Below are 17,989 nucleotides of genomic sequence, written 5' to 3'. Positions count from 1 at the left end.
CCAAAAAAGTGGTATTTTACCCTAAAAATTTCAGTTTTTAGTGGTTTCTGCCCTGACCACATGGTAAGTCCGATCGGGCTAAAAATTGCTGTGCATTCATTGCTCATAAGGACCTACAATCACAGCAATTTTTATCAAAATCGGAAGACATGAGGTAAAAAAGTGCGTTGGTCTGACATGGAATGACCCTAGTGTAAAATACTGCAACACACACACAAGCATGGGTCTCACACACGAGGTCTCTTTTCGCACGTACACACTAGCTTGGTGCAGTCATTACGTCATAATACCCCGGATGTAGCAGGAATTTCAAAGAAAATGGCGGCGCCCAGTCAACAAGGATGGATGAGCGCAAAAGACAATAACTTCGTACTCGATAACGAAATATGAATAGCCGCCTGTGGATTATAAGCTGTATAACTCATGTTATTCCAGACTAGGTAATGATTTTGTGGGCCTGGAATTGTCCGTAAAGACAAAAGACATTAATCAAGTGTCCAACCAATATAGCTGTCATCTTTGACCTGTCTCAATTTGTCAAGATTCTGTTTCACCACATTAATAATAATAATGGTGTTCTTTTCCTTGTTTTCATGAAATGCAAAAGGTTAGTCAAAAACTGGTTCTACACAAATATTGAAATTAAAACCTCGGACCATCAGAATCTAACACATCGTCACCGGTCCCACGAAGTGACACGAATGTCAAAAATGAACCCTTTTCGGATTTTTTTTTTTTACATATTCCGTTAGGGTTGAAGGAAGTCTTCATTCTCATTGAGTTTAAAAGTCAAAAAAGTGTTGCCATGGTATGTAACGGTTTTACGTTTTGTAACATACATGTCGAAAACCGCTGTTTGCGTTTTCACGAACTGACACCAAGATAACTGTCACTTCGTTAAAACGGCGCGCGCCCACCCGGCGGTTTCACGAAGTGACACAAACTAAACTCATTCCCTAATCTGATCGAACCCTCACGCTGCAAAATGCGCATTTTGTTCGTCTTCATGGGGACAAGAGCTGCGCGCATGTGCATTGTCCGCTTGGCAACACACAGATCATATGGAAGGCTTGCAGGCTGTAACGTGTTGTGTATGGTGATTTTAGTAAGTACTGAACGATGTTTTGTTTTACTTTTTGTAAATTAACGAGTGAAAATAAGTCTTGAAACAAACGTAAAAGTACCCTTTATAATTTATAGACCATTGTACTTCATTCAGTGGTAAGATTAAAACAGCCTAATGTAGAAATACCAGCAATTAGAAATATGCCTTCGTTCGTGAGTCGTAAAACTCGTAGACTCGTACGCATATACTCATGCATCGTACATTTTGTGTACATGTAACTTACTGCATACGGTATGCAGGCAGCAAACCTGCAATAAAATGTTTGTGTTACTAGTTTATTACATCAGGACAGTGTTGTTGTATGTGTTCCCATACTTCCTTCCTCCACGATGTTCCTCTATATTTATGCACTAGTAGTAGTAATAGTATGGTGTCCATACTCTATTAAAAATCATGCCAATAACTTTTTATGATAAACGACGTCTGATGAAACTGACAGCTCTATTTTGCCCTGTTTAATTAATTTAATGTTGGCTTGGTTGGGGTTTCGAACCTCCATGATTATGACATGAGTTAACCCCCTTTCAATAACTAGTTTCTAGTGTGGACCGTCCTACAGTAATATAGTGTACAGTAGTAGAAACTAGTCGGTAGTCTGTCATCAAAAGAAAATATAGTTAGCTGGGCTTGTTCAAAAAATTTGTAGTACTTAGGTTTGTCATTAATATCACTCAATTGCATTGATAAATTGTGGAAACCTTTGATGATTCAATTCCATTTTTTAATTTAATTTAGTAAGGCATAACAGTTTAGTTTGTTTTGTAATTATTTTTGTATAGGTTCTGCAAAGTGCACAGATGTAATACTACACACGGAATGGCTTCACTTTACATCCCCCAAAAGGTACGTTAATAATGTTTTAAGACGTTACTTTACCTTCGTTATGAATATGACTTTTATTGCCGTGTCAGTTATTCATTCCATTTAATACTGTCAACATTTGTTCACATTAAATTTACAAATGTTTTTGTTTTCTCCTGTATTCCAAAATGGACTAGTGTCCAGTCTTTAATAATTGTGGACATAGGTAACTGTAGGTTGTACAAGGGTGTACCTTTATATTTAATTCAAGTGAAATGACAAACTTACACAGTAAACCCTTAATTATTTTTATTTTTGTGAATTTGTTCTGTTATTCAGGTTTAATTTCTGCAGACCTTGGTCTTGGATCTTGATTAGTCGTGAGTTTTGGGCCCAGCAGATATAAGGACTTCATGGAATTTAGCGGAGACAAGCCGAAGATGAGTACTTCATAAGAGCACGAGGGCAAAACAATAACTTATACAGATTTGTAACCATGACATTGGCTGCATGTCTATTACATGTACATAACTGTTGACTTTAGTTTGTGGATTTACAACAGCTGAATGGTCTTATTTTGAAAACAAACCCCCGACTTAACTATGTGAAAAGAAATTAAAAGCCAGTGTGTGTTTTACACTGTTTACTGACTATTATATGAAAGCACACAGGAACACGTAAAACAATGATATCGTTTTTCACTCGTGATAGGTTTTGCATGCATTTTAAAATGTTGTTTGTCGAGTATTCATATTTTCTTGTTTTTCTGTTTTAATGTGTCTGATTGCAGATAAACAAGTACAGCCCATCGAGACGACCCCCATCTTCCAGCCACCTGTGGGCAGCTTGCTCAATATTTATGGACTGATATAAACCACAATCGCTTTTCTTCTGAACACAATCTAGTTTACCTGTTCAGTGTGCTACCACTGAGTTAGGGGGTACTTCCTGGGTCTATCCTGGCTCTCCAACCTTTCGCAATCTTTATTAGCAAACTACATGGCAATTATTGATGACTGACACAAAGGGAAACTTATTTATATTCAGCTCTTTATCAAAATAAAGTAAGTGTGTGGTTGAAAAACTGACTAGTTTTAAATATTTCCAAGACAACTTATATATAGAAAGATTTAACAGTGATACATACAGTTACCCAAACCCATAAACATTAACTGTGATATTATCCCAGATGTTAAAAAGTAAGTTAAGATCATACAATAGACTCTGGCGATAATCTCGATTTCACAGTGCAAATAGAATGATCAGCATAAAACTTTACTTGTTCAGGAGAACAAGACCCTTATCAAAATAAGTAAAGCTTTTAACTGCCTGCCAACTGTTTGTGATTTATTTTGTAAATTCTGCTCGTTTCATTTGCAATTCAAACTACTTTTTTTATTCAATTAATTTTCTATGAAATCTTGTTGTTTATGTCTAATTATTTTTTGTTTTTATCATTAAAGTAAGGTTTTTATAATTATGAGTGCATGAATGAAATGAAGGAATGTTTCATATGTATTTAACAAGTGATTTTTGTTTGAGGTGGTAATAATGTAACATGCTAGAAACAGATATTGATAAGTCATGAAAACCATCATTTTTCGAAGCATTCCTCATTCTGCACCAAAGACAACATTTTATGGCTCTCTCTTAGAGCTAAGATAGATCTTAGGTGCGAGTCAATCGTGAGTACTGAGCAAAGTGTGACATAACTATGAACAATAAATGATTTAATATAATTTGTTAAAAACCAGTGAGGCACTTCGTATCAAGCTCTTTATAAATGTATAGTTTATTATGGTGATTAGTAATATTATCATTATTAGTAGATATGTGAAACATTCCTAGTGGCAAAACAATCTAGTATGAAGGTCTGCTGCAGTTTCATGAAAAGAGATGAGTGTGAGAACATGCTTACAAATGGGTTTTTTAATTAGTAATTAATTTGTCAGTTCATCACCAAAACTCAGTGTGATACTTTTGTATGGTTTAATAAGCCAACATCTTGAAAATATAAAGTTTAACTTGTAACTGTCTTCGGGATAAACTTAATTGATTATTTAACAATTTTTTCCAATCCTAATATAATATTTGTTCTATGATTAATTTGTTGTGTTTATCCAAAAAAAAAAAACCCAGAAGCACAGCATTGTGTAGCTTGAAATGACTTTAAGAAGTGTTTGTTTCATTATTTATTGAACAATTGAATTGATTTACTTTTATTAAACTATGTCTAAAAAAAAAGTACATTCAATAATCTATTGAAAATATTTGTAATAATCATAAAACTATACTTTTATCATTGTTTTTAGTGAATTTGAGAGAAAAGGTATTTTTAAGGTAGCGGGTACCAGTTTTTACGATGGTGATCAGCGTAACATACCATTGTGATTACGCATATCTTAGCGTTTTCACGAAGTGACACCAACTGCGCGTACATGTAAGGATCCGGGTTTCGCGTTTTCACGAAGTGACACAAATCTTTCAGAGCCAATAACGCTTTATTTAAACACAAATATAGCAAAATGATGAGACAAATAAGTATATTGGCTCATATTACTTGGAGTACGTGTTGAAATTATAATGATGCGAGTAAAAAATGCAATAAAAAAACGTTTTTTTTAAAAGTGTTTGTCTTTCAAACTATACTTTTATCATTATGTTTAATGACTTTGAGAGAAAAACTATTTTTAGCGCAGCGGGTACCAGTTTTTACGATGGTGTTCGGCGCAACATGCTATTGGGTTACGCGCATCTTCGCGGTTTCACGAAGTGACACCAACTGCACGCACATGTGAGAATCCTGGATTCGCGTTTTCACGAAGTGACACCAACTGCGCGCGAATGTCAAAATCCGGGTTTCGCGTTTTCACGAACTGACACGAATCTTTCAGAACCAATAACGCTTTATTTAAACAGAAATGAAGCTAAATAGTGAGATAACTAGGTATTCTGACTCATACGCTTCAAGTTCGTGTTAAAATTTTAATGGTGCGACTATAAAATGCAATTAAAAAACAGTTTTTAAAAAGTGCATGTCGTTCAAAGTTGTTTTTCTCATAATTGTTAGTTTCCCTCCTTTTGACATTCGTGTCACTTCGTGGGATCGCTGAAGACATTCTTGGCAGTTAATTTTCTTTCAGAATTTACATATTTTTTTATGAAATTCATCTGCAAACAAATTTGTTGCCTGAATTTGCAGTTGCCTGTATGTACATCATCCCAACTGAATGATATGGGCGAGGCGAGGTTAGGTCTAGCGTTCCCCCATAAAGCTATGACGTTTCTGACAAGCTGCGTTACCAAAGGATTCCCACCATAAGGGGGTGAGTGGGGAGCTTGATATTACAATGTGGAGGTGGCCAATTTATGCCAAACCTGTAAAATATTTGTATTTCTTATTAACGGTCAAATATCCCCGGGGAGATCTTTCATCAGGGGCATACCCCCCCCCCCCGGGCCACTGTTTTAATATGTACAAAGAGACATACTATTTCACGTGAAATTGTTCAACTTTCCATACATGTAAAGTTCATTTTCCATACATGTAAAGTTCATTTTCCATACATGTAAAGTTCATGCAAAAACATGTTGGAGAGACACACCCTTTTGGCAACCGTGTTTTGTTTCTGTCAGAGTTCAAATAATTGACCTCTACAACAACGCCAGCGACCCTCAACGACGGTTAATGACGGATCGTTGAGGGCTGAGCGCTAACTATAAACCCCCTAAAAAGTGATCGCGCGTCAAGATTTCCATCGTGCCACCGACAATAAACCGGTCTTTACTCGGCCATAAGCCGAGGTTTGAGAAAAGCTCCAGCTGTGTGCGCTGTGTCGGCGCGTGTGTGGGATCGGATCAGATGGGACGTGTGTCAACAACAACCATGACAACGACTTGACATGATCATCGAGGGCAGCTAGCTAGCTCCGAAGACAAAAGTTGACTAGTGAAGGTGAGCAAAATAATCATTGGAATATTTCTTTGATATTTGCCAATAGAGAGTATAGTCTGATGCACTGTGATTAAAGCAATTTCATTAGGTACTAAGATAGAAACAATGACGTGAAGTAACGTGAAAAGTTGTTTTTTGTTTTTGTTTTTTGCATGGGGATGGGATGATGTATTGGCTAGCCACAACATTGACTGATGGCTAAAACCTTGTAAAACGACGTTATCAATATTTAAACCTGAGTGGCAATGGGCCTAAATGTGATTATCTTTCTTATTTTGGGAATGATGACTCTATCCCAAGTTCTGATCTACTGAAACAACAATGTATATTTACATACACGTATTATTGTTAAACCATTTTCTAGAGTCTGTGGATAACAAAGCTTAAGTACAAGTTCCAAAGCGCCCGCAAGCGGGACAAGGATATTCGTGCATCCCTAAATGTAACAGAGTCCCGTAACCGTTTGTTATAAAATCGATATGGTTAGAAAGATGTTGTAGAAGTAGAATACAATGATCAACACAAATAGGCCATGAAATAGCGTGGTTTTCGTTTTACCTCGTCGACAAACACGGTCGGCCATTTATGGGAGTCAAAACTTGGACTCCCATAAATGGCCGACCGTGTTCGTTCGCGACGTAAAATGAAAACCGTGCATGTTGTAGTGATACTTGTAAAACATCTTTCTAACCATATGCATTTCATAACAAACGGTTTCAAACGCTTTTCATTTCTCAGTGGTGTTAATTATGTCATTTGTCTTTTCCTTGCTAGCTGGCCCATCAAACATCAGATTTTCAGTGTGATACTTCAAGGTCTGTCAACCCCAACACCAATTGCAGGGATGACCATGACCCACAAGCTATTTTTCAGTCTGATCCTTCAAGGTCTGTCAACCCCAACACCAGTTCCTGGGATGACGATGACCCACAAGCTATTTTTCAGTCTGATCCTTCAAGTTCTGTCAACCCCAACACCAGTTCCTGGAATGACGATGACCCACAAGCTATTTTAGAAACTGCCGAGCTTCACCAAAGCAATCAAGCTGTAGGATGTGAAACAAATGATTCTAGTGAGAAGTGTGCCGTAACAGTCATGCAGACCGATAATGTCGGTGGACAAAGGAAATGGGACAAAAAACACTATTGCTTTTACTGTGATGAGCCTCAGGCCAAGTTACCCCGTCATCTTCAGTCGCATCACAAAGAGGAGAGGGAAGTTGTAGAGATAGCATCGGAGACTGACTTTACTGCCCGCAAGAAACTTCTGTTATACATCCGCAATATTGGTAATCACAGACACAATTGCCAAGTCCTTAGAGAGGGAAAGGGTGTCCTTATTATAGTATACAGACCAAATCATGAAGCATCTCCACACGCATATGGACCATGCATACATTGTTATGGCTATTACGTGCGTCTTGATCTTTGGCGTCATCAGTGCCCACTTAAGCCTGCTCTCCCTGCACAGACTGATGGTAGCAGTAGGATAGGTCGTGTTAGGGGGCGAGTAGCTAACAATAGTGATTTGTTAAAACCACCCCCTGCTGGTGTATCTTTCCAGTTGAACAAGGTTCTTAGTTCTATGAGGAGAGACAATGTTGGTCTGGTTGTCAAGAATGATTCTTTGATTCTGGAAGTTGCCAAACGTGAATACCTCAGACTTGGCCACGATGTTACACAACATGGCTACATTCGGAACAAACTACGAGAACTTGGTCGTCTTGTTATACAACTGAGAAAAAACACCCACCAACCAAATGCATCACTGGAAGTATTCGTGCATCCCCGCCATCTGAATGATATCGTCAAGGCTGTTCATGATGTCGCCGGCTTCAGTGAAGGAAAACAGATGTATCACGTTCCATCTCTAGCACTCAAGATTGGACACTCCATCAAGAGATGTGCACTCATACTGCAAGCAAGTGCTTTAGAGTTTAATCTTAGGCAAAAAAAAAAAGCGGAACAGACCGAACAGTTTAGGCAGTTATGTGAAATTAAGTGGCCAGAACTTGTGTCAACCCATGCCCACAGAACACTGTACCAAGGAAAGCGCAACAAACGTGCTGATCTCCCCACAAATGCAGATGTGGTGAAAATCTCATCGTTCCTTCATGAAACTGGCAACAGGGAAGTGCAGCTCCTACACTCTGCTAAGGGCCATGAAATTACACCAGCTTGGAAGAAATTGAATGAAGTCACACTGTGCCATCTCATTATCTTCAACCGCAGACGACAGGGGGAAGTATCCAAAATGAAACTGGAAGATTTTCACAAGCGCAGTAGTGCAGCCATTGTGAAAGGTGATTGCGGGTCAATCGCGAGTACTACCAGTTGCCAGACACTGTCCAGAGGGTTACCAAACTGTCTAGACTTTTCCTCAGCTTGGAGAGAGGCAACTTGGTTTCGCAACATGGCAAATCTTTGGAGGAGTTGCATGTTACTGGAGGTAAACAAACCCGTTTGTAACTTTTCTTTCCAATTTCATTCAAACTTTGGTACCCCCCCCCCCCCAAATAACATTCATTCACTGTACAACCTCCCCCCTTCCACCCCCCCCCCCCCCCCAATGGATTGGCCAACATGTTTAGGTGTGTACGCCAAAAAGCAAGCATACCTAAATGTAACAATTGCTCTTTGTTTTTGGGGCCTGATAACTCGGCCTGTGGCCGTCATCACCTAACCCCCTCCCCCCCCTTTGAACCTCATTCACTGTACACCCCAAACCCCACACACCCAACCCAACGGATTGGCCCACATTGTTATTTGTGTGCCAGAAACCAATCAAAGCTAACTCTAGAAGTTTAATTTTTTTTTTATTGCAGAAGGCTTCACCAGCGATGAGGACAGCTGAGTGATTCAGGTGACTCGTGTGACCCAGCTTTGGAGGACAGTGTTGATGCCAGTAAGTTTATAATATTTTTGACTGCCTATATCTGTTGTAGGTCTCTTGCATATGCTGGTCCTATTCCCTGTTTCCCCCCCAGACCAAAATGCGATAAGATGCCAGACTCCGTTTGCTGTCAACAAATTTAAGGTGTCATGCACCATCAAAGTACAGTCATAACCTAGAGTCACTCTGTAGGCACAGCCAAGTGATTAGTCTAGATTAGCCCATCTCGGCAACTCATTTTGTACGGTAGGATGAAACAAGATGGCTGCTTCTTGTCAGGCATTTCCGGCAGGTACCGGCACATTGGTAAAATGAACTTATTTAGGGTATGTATACGCCCCATTTGATTATGTTTACTAATTTACCTCTTCTTTCCTGTGTGTTGTAGGAAGGCCACCAACCCAAACGGATCCAGCTCCAAAAGCTCGACAAGTCAAGCGTCGACAATTCAAGCGACGCCCCTGGACTGCCCAGGAAAAGAAAGACGTAACTGAGGGCTTGCAGAGATTCATGTTGCTGAAGAAGATTCCAGGAAAACGTGACATTGAATCGTCCTGTCCTGTGTGGCATTGCAGACCAGAACTTGGAAAAACATTAAGGAATTTTGTAGAAACACGACGACACTTAAACAAATTTAAGGTCTCCTGCACCACCAAAGTACAGTCATAACCTAGAGTGACTCTGTAGGCACAGCCAAATGATTAGTCTAGACCTTTGGCCTGCCCCCCCCCCCCCCAAAGAACAAGAAAATCGTGTACCACCCCCAAAAACATTTCCCAGAAGGCCAGTATACACATTCACATTAGTGAACCGCAAGAAAAAGGATTCATGTGTTATGTCCTCACATCACATCGATAGGTACCATTCGACTTTTGGCAATGTCCTCCATTGGATAGTATTAAAAGTATGTCCTCAATCTGCAGTGTACACATGTATTGGTGAGTGTGTGCGTGTGTACATACATAATACGTTATGCACATGTATTTGCTTCGTCGACGACGTCGTGGTACGAAGGGTGTTGCGGTCGCCATTTTGTTAAAACCGTAAGTTGATTTTCAAAATGAGTGGCAGTAAATCGAAGAGATCCTGCGTTTTTAACGATAATTACGCCACAGATTTCTTGTGCATTAAAAGCTCAACAAAAAGTAGGCATCACGCTTTCTGTGGCATATGTAGAACCGATGTGAGTATTGCTCACGGTGGACGGGGCGATATATATAGAAGCGAATGAGAGGTCAGAGAAAGCCGCAGTGAAATCGACGAACAAGTTGACAACATTCTTTCAAAAGGACGACTACTCGGTAATTAATGCAGAGGTAATGTTTTGTGGGTTCATTACTGAACATAATCTACCGGTTGCAGTTTCTGATCATTCAGGACCATTGTTTCGAAAAAAGTTTCCAGACTCGGGGATTGCCAAGCGGTATGCATGTTCAAGAACAAAAACATCACATGTAATAAAGTGCCTAGCAGATAACGATGCCGTCATGCTTGCAAAAAAAATGCAAAAACAGCCATTTAGCATAGCAACTGATGGAAGTACCGATATGGGCAGTATCAAACTGTATCCAGTGGTGGTTAAGATTTTTGACGATACTGTTGGAGAAGTAGTATGCCAAGTCTTATCCATGAGAGAATGCACAGAGCGGTCAACGGGAGAAAATATATTCCGTATAAAAGACAATGAACTAACAAAAAGAAACGGTTACCACTCGATAGTCCGAAGGTTCGATCGTCCGAAGGTTCAATAGTTCGAAGGTACGTTAGTCCGAAGGTTCGATAGTCTGAAGGTTCAATAGTTCGAAGGTCCGACAGTCCGAAGGTTCGATAGTCCGAATGGCCTGTTAGTCCGAAAATAGGATAAGGTTAAATATTCTGAAGGTTCGGTAGTCCGAATTGACATTTAGGTTCGATAGTCCGAATTGACTATGAGATTCGATAGTCCGAATCGACAATAAGGTTCGACAGTCCGAATTGACAATAAGGTTCATTATTCCGAATCGACTAAGGTTCGATAGTCTGAATCGACAATACACACGCGCCATTGCCCGAGTAGAATTTTTTTTGGTTCGCCATGGACGCAATAACGATTTCACGTTCGAAAGCCGACGCGCAGAAAATGCACACGGGAGATAGGCTTTGGACGCGCTAAATGTCACGTGCCGACGGCAACAAGTCACGTGACCACGGCAACGCACAGAAAGTGAACAGGGGAGATAGGCCAATGGCGGACCCATGCCAGAACCCATGTATGTATGCGCGGCCGATCTAGTTAATTCAGTTATTTTAATTTTATATTTATGAACAAAACCAACTTATTTAAATTTCCCTACGGTGTGCGTCTTTCGAACCTTATTATCGAACCTTATTATCGAATCGGACTATCGTACCTTATTGTCAGTTCGGACTATCGAACCTTATTGTCAATTCGGACTATCGAACCTTATTGTCAATTCGGACTATCGAACCTTATTGTCAATTCGGACTATCGAACCTTATCGTCGATTCGGACTACCGAACCTTATCGTCGATTCGGAATAATGAACCTTCGGACTGTTGAACCTCGTTTTTGTTTCGAACTATCGAACCTTCGGACCAACTAACCTTTTTTAAATTCGGACTACCGAACCTTCGGACCAGTAAACTTTCGGATTGATGAACCTTCGGACTAATGAACCTTTGGATTATCCCATCATATGTTCGGATTAACGAACCCTATCACATTTTCGGACTAATGAACCCCCCTCTTATGGAAAATTTGCGCGTTCGGACTATCGAACCTTCGGACTATTGCACCTTCGGACTAACGGACCTTCGGACTATCAGGCGGACCCCAAAGAAACATACCATGGAGGAACTGTGTCAGTTTCGCCACGGATAATGCGTCCGTAATGATAGGCAAACATCAAGGTGTGGCAACACGGATCTTACAAAAGAACCCAAACATTTTTGTGGTCGGTTGCGCATGTCATCTAATGCACCTGGCTGCAAAGAAAGGATGCAAGTTCCTTAAACACCAGTTGGATGGTTTACTCGTGGAGATCTGGTACTACATTGACAAGAGTCAATTACGTCACAAACGAATAATAGATCTACAGAAACAGCATGGCCAAGAAGTGAAACAAATCCTGAAACATGTGTCAACAATGTGAGTCAGTGTTTATTTTTAATCCTCTATCCTTCCAAAAGTTGCCAGCAGGATTTTGATTACACTGTAAATTTATTATCACAATATTCTTATCATTATATAATACAAGATTAAAATACAAAAGTTGAAAAGAACAACTAGTTTTCAAAATTGCTGTGTTTTGTACTATCTGGTTTTTTTTCCCAGATGGCTATCACTTGAGAAGGCTGTTACGAGATTGTTGGAGTACTGGGACCCTTTGTTGGAGTTCTTCAAAGTTCAAAGAAGAAAGTGTGTTAAGTCCGAAGGTAATGGGGGCAGGAAAGAGTAAGTCTAACCAGTACCACTTCCACAACCACGAAAGTGACGACAAGCAGTACCACTTCCACAACCACGAAAGTGACGACAAGCAGTACCAGTGAAACTCAAAAGAAGAGCAAGGTAGTGTTAGTTAGCACTACTTAAAATATAGAAAGCCCTGTGTTATTAATTTAGAATAGGGAATATTTTAATATTAGTGTTATAACTAATGCTTGTAGTAGAAACGTTATTTATTCTTGGACACTTTTGCTACTATTACATTGTATACTCATTTTAAAGCACTGCTTGCATCTTGGTGTAATAAAAACACAAAACACACCAAGTTTTCTTATGTGTTTTTATTTTTTCATTTTTTATAGGATGCTCCACCAATCAGGAAGAACAAGTGATTCCTAGAACATCTACGTCAGCACCATTGTTTGTTGCTCCTCTCAGTAGTAATACCTCTTCAAGTCTCAAGAGGAAGGTGTCAATGACCAGCAGTATATGTAGCAATCCTGTAAAGAAGAAAGCGGTGGGTACATTTCATAGTGCAACAAATCTTTAAGAGAGATTATGCTTCTTTATTATTCATTTCAAACAAAACAATAACACAAATTACTGCCCAGTGCTGATGCCACTTTTTTACATGTTGTCTTACTTATGTTACAGGCTACTCAAACGGCAAATGTCGACACAGCCACCCCGACCAAAGAACAGTGTCTCCAGCAGCATGCACAACTCCTTCCAGCAGCTCAGCCCACTGCAGCAATAAGCCAACTCTTCGAAAAAAAAATCCTTCAATCAGTAAAGAGTTTGACTTAAACAAGTATCTCTTCAGCCAAGCGAAATTGGGTGAAAAACGCAAGCAGTCATCCAAGAAATCTGTCCAAAAAAGCCAGAAATCAAAGATAACAAACAAAGGTGGATCTACAAGCGTTAGATGTGTTTTATTTGTTTATTAACATTTTTGTTCAATATTTTATACAGTGATTCATTATCAGAGCATGGCATGAGTTCTCAGTGCAGCCTAGGGCCATTGGCCTTTGTGAGTTTTAATGTTTTATTCTTGTTATGGTTTCTAAACTGTAGTCTCAATTTTATTGTATTGAGCAATAAAAGTGTTATTTACAAATTAATGTTTAACTTTTGGTGACAGCACTAAATTTATTGTGTCTTTGTGTGCAAGTTCATTGAATGATTTCCAAATTTTAGGTCGGTTTCTATTTTGTAAAACAAATGTTTGGTTTCCCTATAAAAGATGCTGCAAAGAGACGAGCCTCAGAACCACAGGATAAGAAAAATCCTTCTAGAGCAGCTAAGAAGTGTCTTGGTCAAATTTATCGAGCCAGACGTTATATTTGATGCTGCAGATTTAACAAAGTTGGACATTGCCAAAAAAGAGAATCACAAGACCAAAGAAGAAATTGTGATCGGTCATGAATGTAAAACATTTATTGCTCAAAATGAAGGAAAGTTAGATTTGCAGCAGTTCTACAAAGATGTGAAGGAGTTTTACATTGCATCAAGCCAGTACATGATAGACAAGTACCCTTTTGGTGAAGATCTTCTAATTCATGCCCAAGTCTTGGACATTTCAAACAGAACCAAAGTGCAGTTCTCTTCGGTTGAGTATGTACAGCAATTCAATTTCATCACTGAAGACCAGATGGATGAACTGGAACAACAGTTTCTTGAATATCAAGTGGACAGTGACATTGTGGACAAACCTGAATGCAGAATTGATACTCAGGGGTCTGAAATAGGCCTACTTCAAGATGTCACCAACAGCACAAAAAGTACCAGCTGCTTGCCTCGGTGATGGAGATGGTTTTGACAGTATTTCATAGCAATGCTGATTGTGAACGAGTGTTCTCAGTCGTTGGCAAAACAAGACAAAGGAACGAGCCAGTATGAGTACATCTACATTGAGCAGCTTGATCACTCACAAGCAAGCAATGCTGGCAAAGAGGGAAACTTGCTTCGACACAAAATACAGTCCAGCCCTCCTAAAACAAGCAAAACAATCCACATACAAAGGTCTACACCAATAGAAAGGTGGTGAAAAGCTGTGTTATCAAATAATAATGAACTAATGTATTGTTTTTATGGAGTAGTTCCACATTCAAAGTTAATTTACTTTATGTTAATGTTTAGCCCCCAAATGACTCTGGAAGCTGTGTAGTTCTGTTAGCTTCCAGGGGGCACTGTCCCCTGCAATGCAGAGCCCCCTGGAAGAAAACACTCATTCACAGTACCCCGCCTTGGTGACCCCTGGACCCCGGCCAGGCTTGTCCCTATTTCTGGGTTTCGAATGTTGGCAGGTATGACTTGTGTTGATCATTCTATTCTACTTTCATAACATCTTTTCTAACCATATGCATTTTACAACCAAATCACCCAATATAAGGCATTGGTCTGTAAAGGGACGTGATCATAAAACTCACTTGACAAAGTCTACATGATGAGAGAGGCATGTCAAAGGACTTGTTTCTATACTGCAATGGTGCTTTTCTTTCACTGTTTCTTGCAGCTTATATTGCAAAATTTAGCCCAAATTGTCACAGGTTTATTATTTTATGCATATAAATATTGAGGAGATACACCAACTAAGGATACTGCATGGGACTATAGTGGTCGTTGACCAAAGACAAATTTAATTAATGTTTGCAAATACATTGTGTACTGCTGTGAATTGTAAAAACATGTATAAATAAATTGTCCATATTGTTTTATAACATTCCTATAAATTTGGAAACTCTAGAACTTGCCAATAATACTAATAACCTTATGTCTGACCTTATGTCTTATTTACCCTGTACAGAGAACTTTGTAGCCAAAATGTTGAAAGTTACATGGAAATTAAATTTAAGAAGTGGAAAATCTGGATGTGTGTTTTGCTACAAGTTCTTCTGTTGGTAGTATTGGTGGTGGTAGTCACTTTGAGAAGTACCTGATAGTCAGAAATGGGTCAGACGACTCAACAGCAAGAACAGCTGCAAGACAACACAGGAAGCAAATCCAAGCCGGCCAGGAAAAGCTGAAGTTATCAGATGCCAGCCAAATGATCACCGACAGTGCCCCCAAAAAATAAGCATCATTCAGGCGCAATCTTTTCAATTATATAAAAAAGGAAAAGTTAATAACACTCTTCAAGATGTTGATAATTTTTAAGAAAACGCAAAAAGCAGCTCTTGTAATAACTCTTTGTGGGGGGTTGGTGGGTTCAGCCAGAAACTTTGTACCTGCACACGAGTACAGCAATGTTATTGCCTAATCATGCATCTCAACTGCAAATTAGTCAATAGTTGAAGAAAAAAATTAATCAATAAAACAAAGTAAAAAATACTTGATTGCAACACCAAGGAACATTATCCATATTTACATGATTCTAATCAAATGTTTCTAAACAAAATATCAGTGAATTAAATCTTAAATTTTACAATTGGTTTTCCAAAGGCACATCAAATATTGGTGGGTGTGATGTATATGAATCCGAGGAAGAAAAGCAGATTATGGAAGAGGAAGATGGTATGGAAGAAGGGGTGGAAGAAGAGGACAAAGAAGCAGGCTTTGAAGTAAAGGAGGAGGAAAAAGCAGAGGACTGGGAAGAAGAGGAGTAGAAAACAGCTGGAAAATGTCACAAAGACATGTTTTCTTACACAGTGCAAGGCGGCACGAGATGGCTCGCAAGTATGCTAGCCAAAGAAAACCCACAAACAAACCGGTAAGGCCAAAAACTAATTGAATTTGTGATACGCTACCCAAATCACTTTCCGCAAATCGCTCAGGTTCGCTATTAAGACAGTGGACACATTTTCAAAGACCAGTCTTCTCACTTTGTGTATACATAAAATAACAAACCTGTGAAAATTTTAGCTCAATCGGTCGTCGAAGCTGCGAGATAATAATGAAAGACAAAAACACCCTTGTCACACGGAGTTGTGTCTTTTTAGATGCTTGATTTTGGGACCTTTAATTCTAAACTTGAGGTCTCGAAATCAAATTCGTAGAAAAATTACTTCGTTCTCGAAAACTACTTTACTTCCGAGGGAGCCGTTTTTCACAATGTTTTATACTACCAACCTCTCCCCATTACTCATTACCAAGTAAGTAATTACTAATAGTGTCCACTGCCTTTAAATACACGTATTCAGAATTAGGACAACGGATGGTAACAATTAAACGAACAAAATGCTTTCAATTATTTACATATATATCATGCATGGTAGCTTTTGTCATTTCAGTTTTTGTTCACAGTAAACACAAAATATGAACCATTTCCTCTCGGGAAACCAACATTGTTCTATGAGACAGGACCTTGTTAATGTATTTATCATGCTTGGGTCATACAGTGTATGTAATTCTCTGTAGAGTTTCACTGGAAAATACATTAGATGTATTAACAGCTTCTGTTAATTCGCTATCATATTGTGCGCTTCGTGATGGCAACATAAACATTTAGACAAAGAACTCTTTCTGCATTAAGAAGGATGACGAAGGAAGGGAGTATACCTCTATGGTTTACCTTGAATCCACTATAAGAACCATCCAGGATGTACCAAAAGAGGATGTACAGCCAGCCTTTGTGTAATATGTGTCCGATAGCAGCTCTGACACTTTATCTGTAGAAGCTCAATACCTAAAACTAAATTTCTCCCAGCTAGCACTCTCCTCAAGGCTTAAGCCTTGTTAACGGTACAATAACATGCCTTTGGTAACAACAAATTCGGACAAACAATTAAGGATATTTCAAAGTTGGCTAGTCGTTGCGAAATCTACACCAGCCATTGCATTAGACCAAACACCATCACAACCGTAAATGAGGTTGGGCTGGACACTAGAACCATTATGACACTCCGGTCACCAAAATGAAGCATCGATCAAGAACTTCTGCAGAGATTTATCTGAACAATAAAAGAGATAAATGACAAAAACTTAACACAACACCATTGAGCCAAACCAGCTTCGACCCACAGTGCCTTACCTGATGACAGTTCGGCATCACATTAAGTGCTCACCCGACTCCACAGCAGCATTTGCAAGAGTCCTTATGACCCGCTCCATGTATTGATTTATGTACTTTGAGTTGGCCTAAATCTCGATCGAACTTGAAATGGTCTTACCTATTTGTCAAAAGATAAATGAAGATGTAAAAACAGACGGTTTCTAAACCATGTTTTTGTTGGAATTATTAAAACAGTTTGGAAAGAAAAAAACCCAACAGACACACGTTCGCCCCTTTAACGCCACAATCGGTACCCTATGCATCAGAGTTGTATATTGGGAGAGTTGCGACATGAGATTGAGGGGACCAGTTATTTTTCTCACGCGATCTATGGGGCGTGAAATTAGTCAAGTTGAGCAGCTGACCAAATAAATTGCACAATTAAAACTGCATAATAGACCTTATTGCAGATAGCGATTTTGAACAACTGCGCATATGCGCGCAAAGGACTGTGGGAAAAATTTGGCACCTCGCTCAAAAAAGTAAACAACGCTCAACGTTCGTACACGATCGATCGGTTTGCAAAATGGATGTGGCAGGAGTGACCGAGAAAGAGCTGCTTGATAGAATAAATAGTTCTGGCATAGACGAACTAAGGTAATCTTTAGCTAAAGTGAATGTGCCAAGACACAGTAGTTAAAGACAAACTCCAAAGGCGACATTTTTTCGCGATAAAATTACTGTTGTTAGGTTTGCCCGTCTACGTCTGTAGGGCGTCGGAAGACTGAAATTGACAAGGTCAATGGCGAGAAGTTGCAACACGGATCAGTGACCCTCCCG

At 39.3% G+C, this 17,989-nt stretch overlaps 1 protein-coding gene and 1 long non-coding RNA gene across 2 annotated transcripts; both read left to right on the top strand.

Annotated features, from left to right (window-relative positions):
• The first annotated feature begins 1,070 nt into the window (after positions 1 to 1,070).
• Positions 1,071 to 2,415, top strand: LOC117299417. The gene is made up of 3 exons (XR_004520072.1): positions 1,071 to 1,105; positions 1,906 to 1,969; positions 2,267 to 2,415. It is a non-coding gene; the product is annotated as an uncharacterized LOC117299417 (long non-coding RNA).
• A 4,172-nt stretch (positions 2,416 to 6,587) lies between these two features.
• On the top strand, positions 6,588 to 8,167 carry LOC117299184. Its single transcript, XM_033782643.1, has 3 exons — positions 6,588 to 6,769; positions 6,842 to 7,973; positions 8,114 to 8,167. The coding sequence occupies exons 2-3, from the start codon at positions 6,978 to 6,980 to the stop codon at positions 8,165 to 8,167; spliced, it is 1,050 nt and encodes a 349-aa protein (XP_033638534.1). The 5' UTR covers positions 6,588 to 6,769; positions 6,842 to 6,977.
• The last annotated feature ends 9,822 nt before the right edge of the window (positions 8,168 to 17,989 follow it).

This window comes from Asterias rubens, chromosome 14, assembly GCF_902459465.1.
Source record: "Asterias rubens chromosome 14, eAstRub1.3, whole genome shotgun sequence".
Classification (NCBI taxonomy): domain Eukaryota; kingdom Metazoa; phylum Echinodermata; class Asteroidea; order Forcipulatida; family Asteriidae; genus Asterias; species Asterias rubens.
This window is presented reverse-complemented; position numbering and strand designations above follow the sequence as displayed.

Excerpts from the sequence above, each read along its gene's own strand:
- LOC117299184 (XM_033782643.1), top strand. The coding sequence starts at position 6,978 with ATGCAGACCGATAATGTCGGTGGACAAAGGAAATGGGACAAAAAACAC. Across the intron at positions 7,974-8,113 it reads TCCCCACAAATGCAGATGTG|ACGACAGGGGGAAGTATCCA; the intron begins GTGAAAATCTCA and ends CTTCAACCGCAG.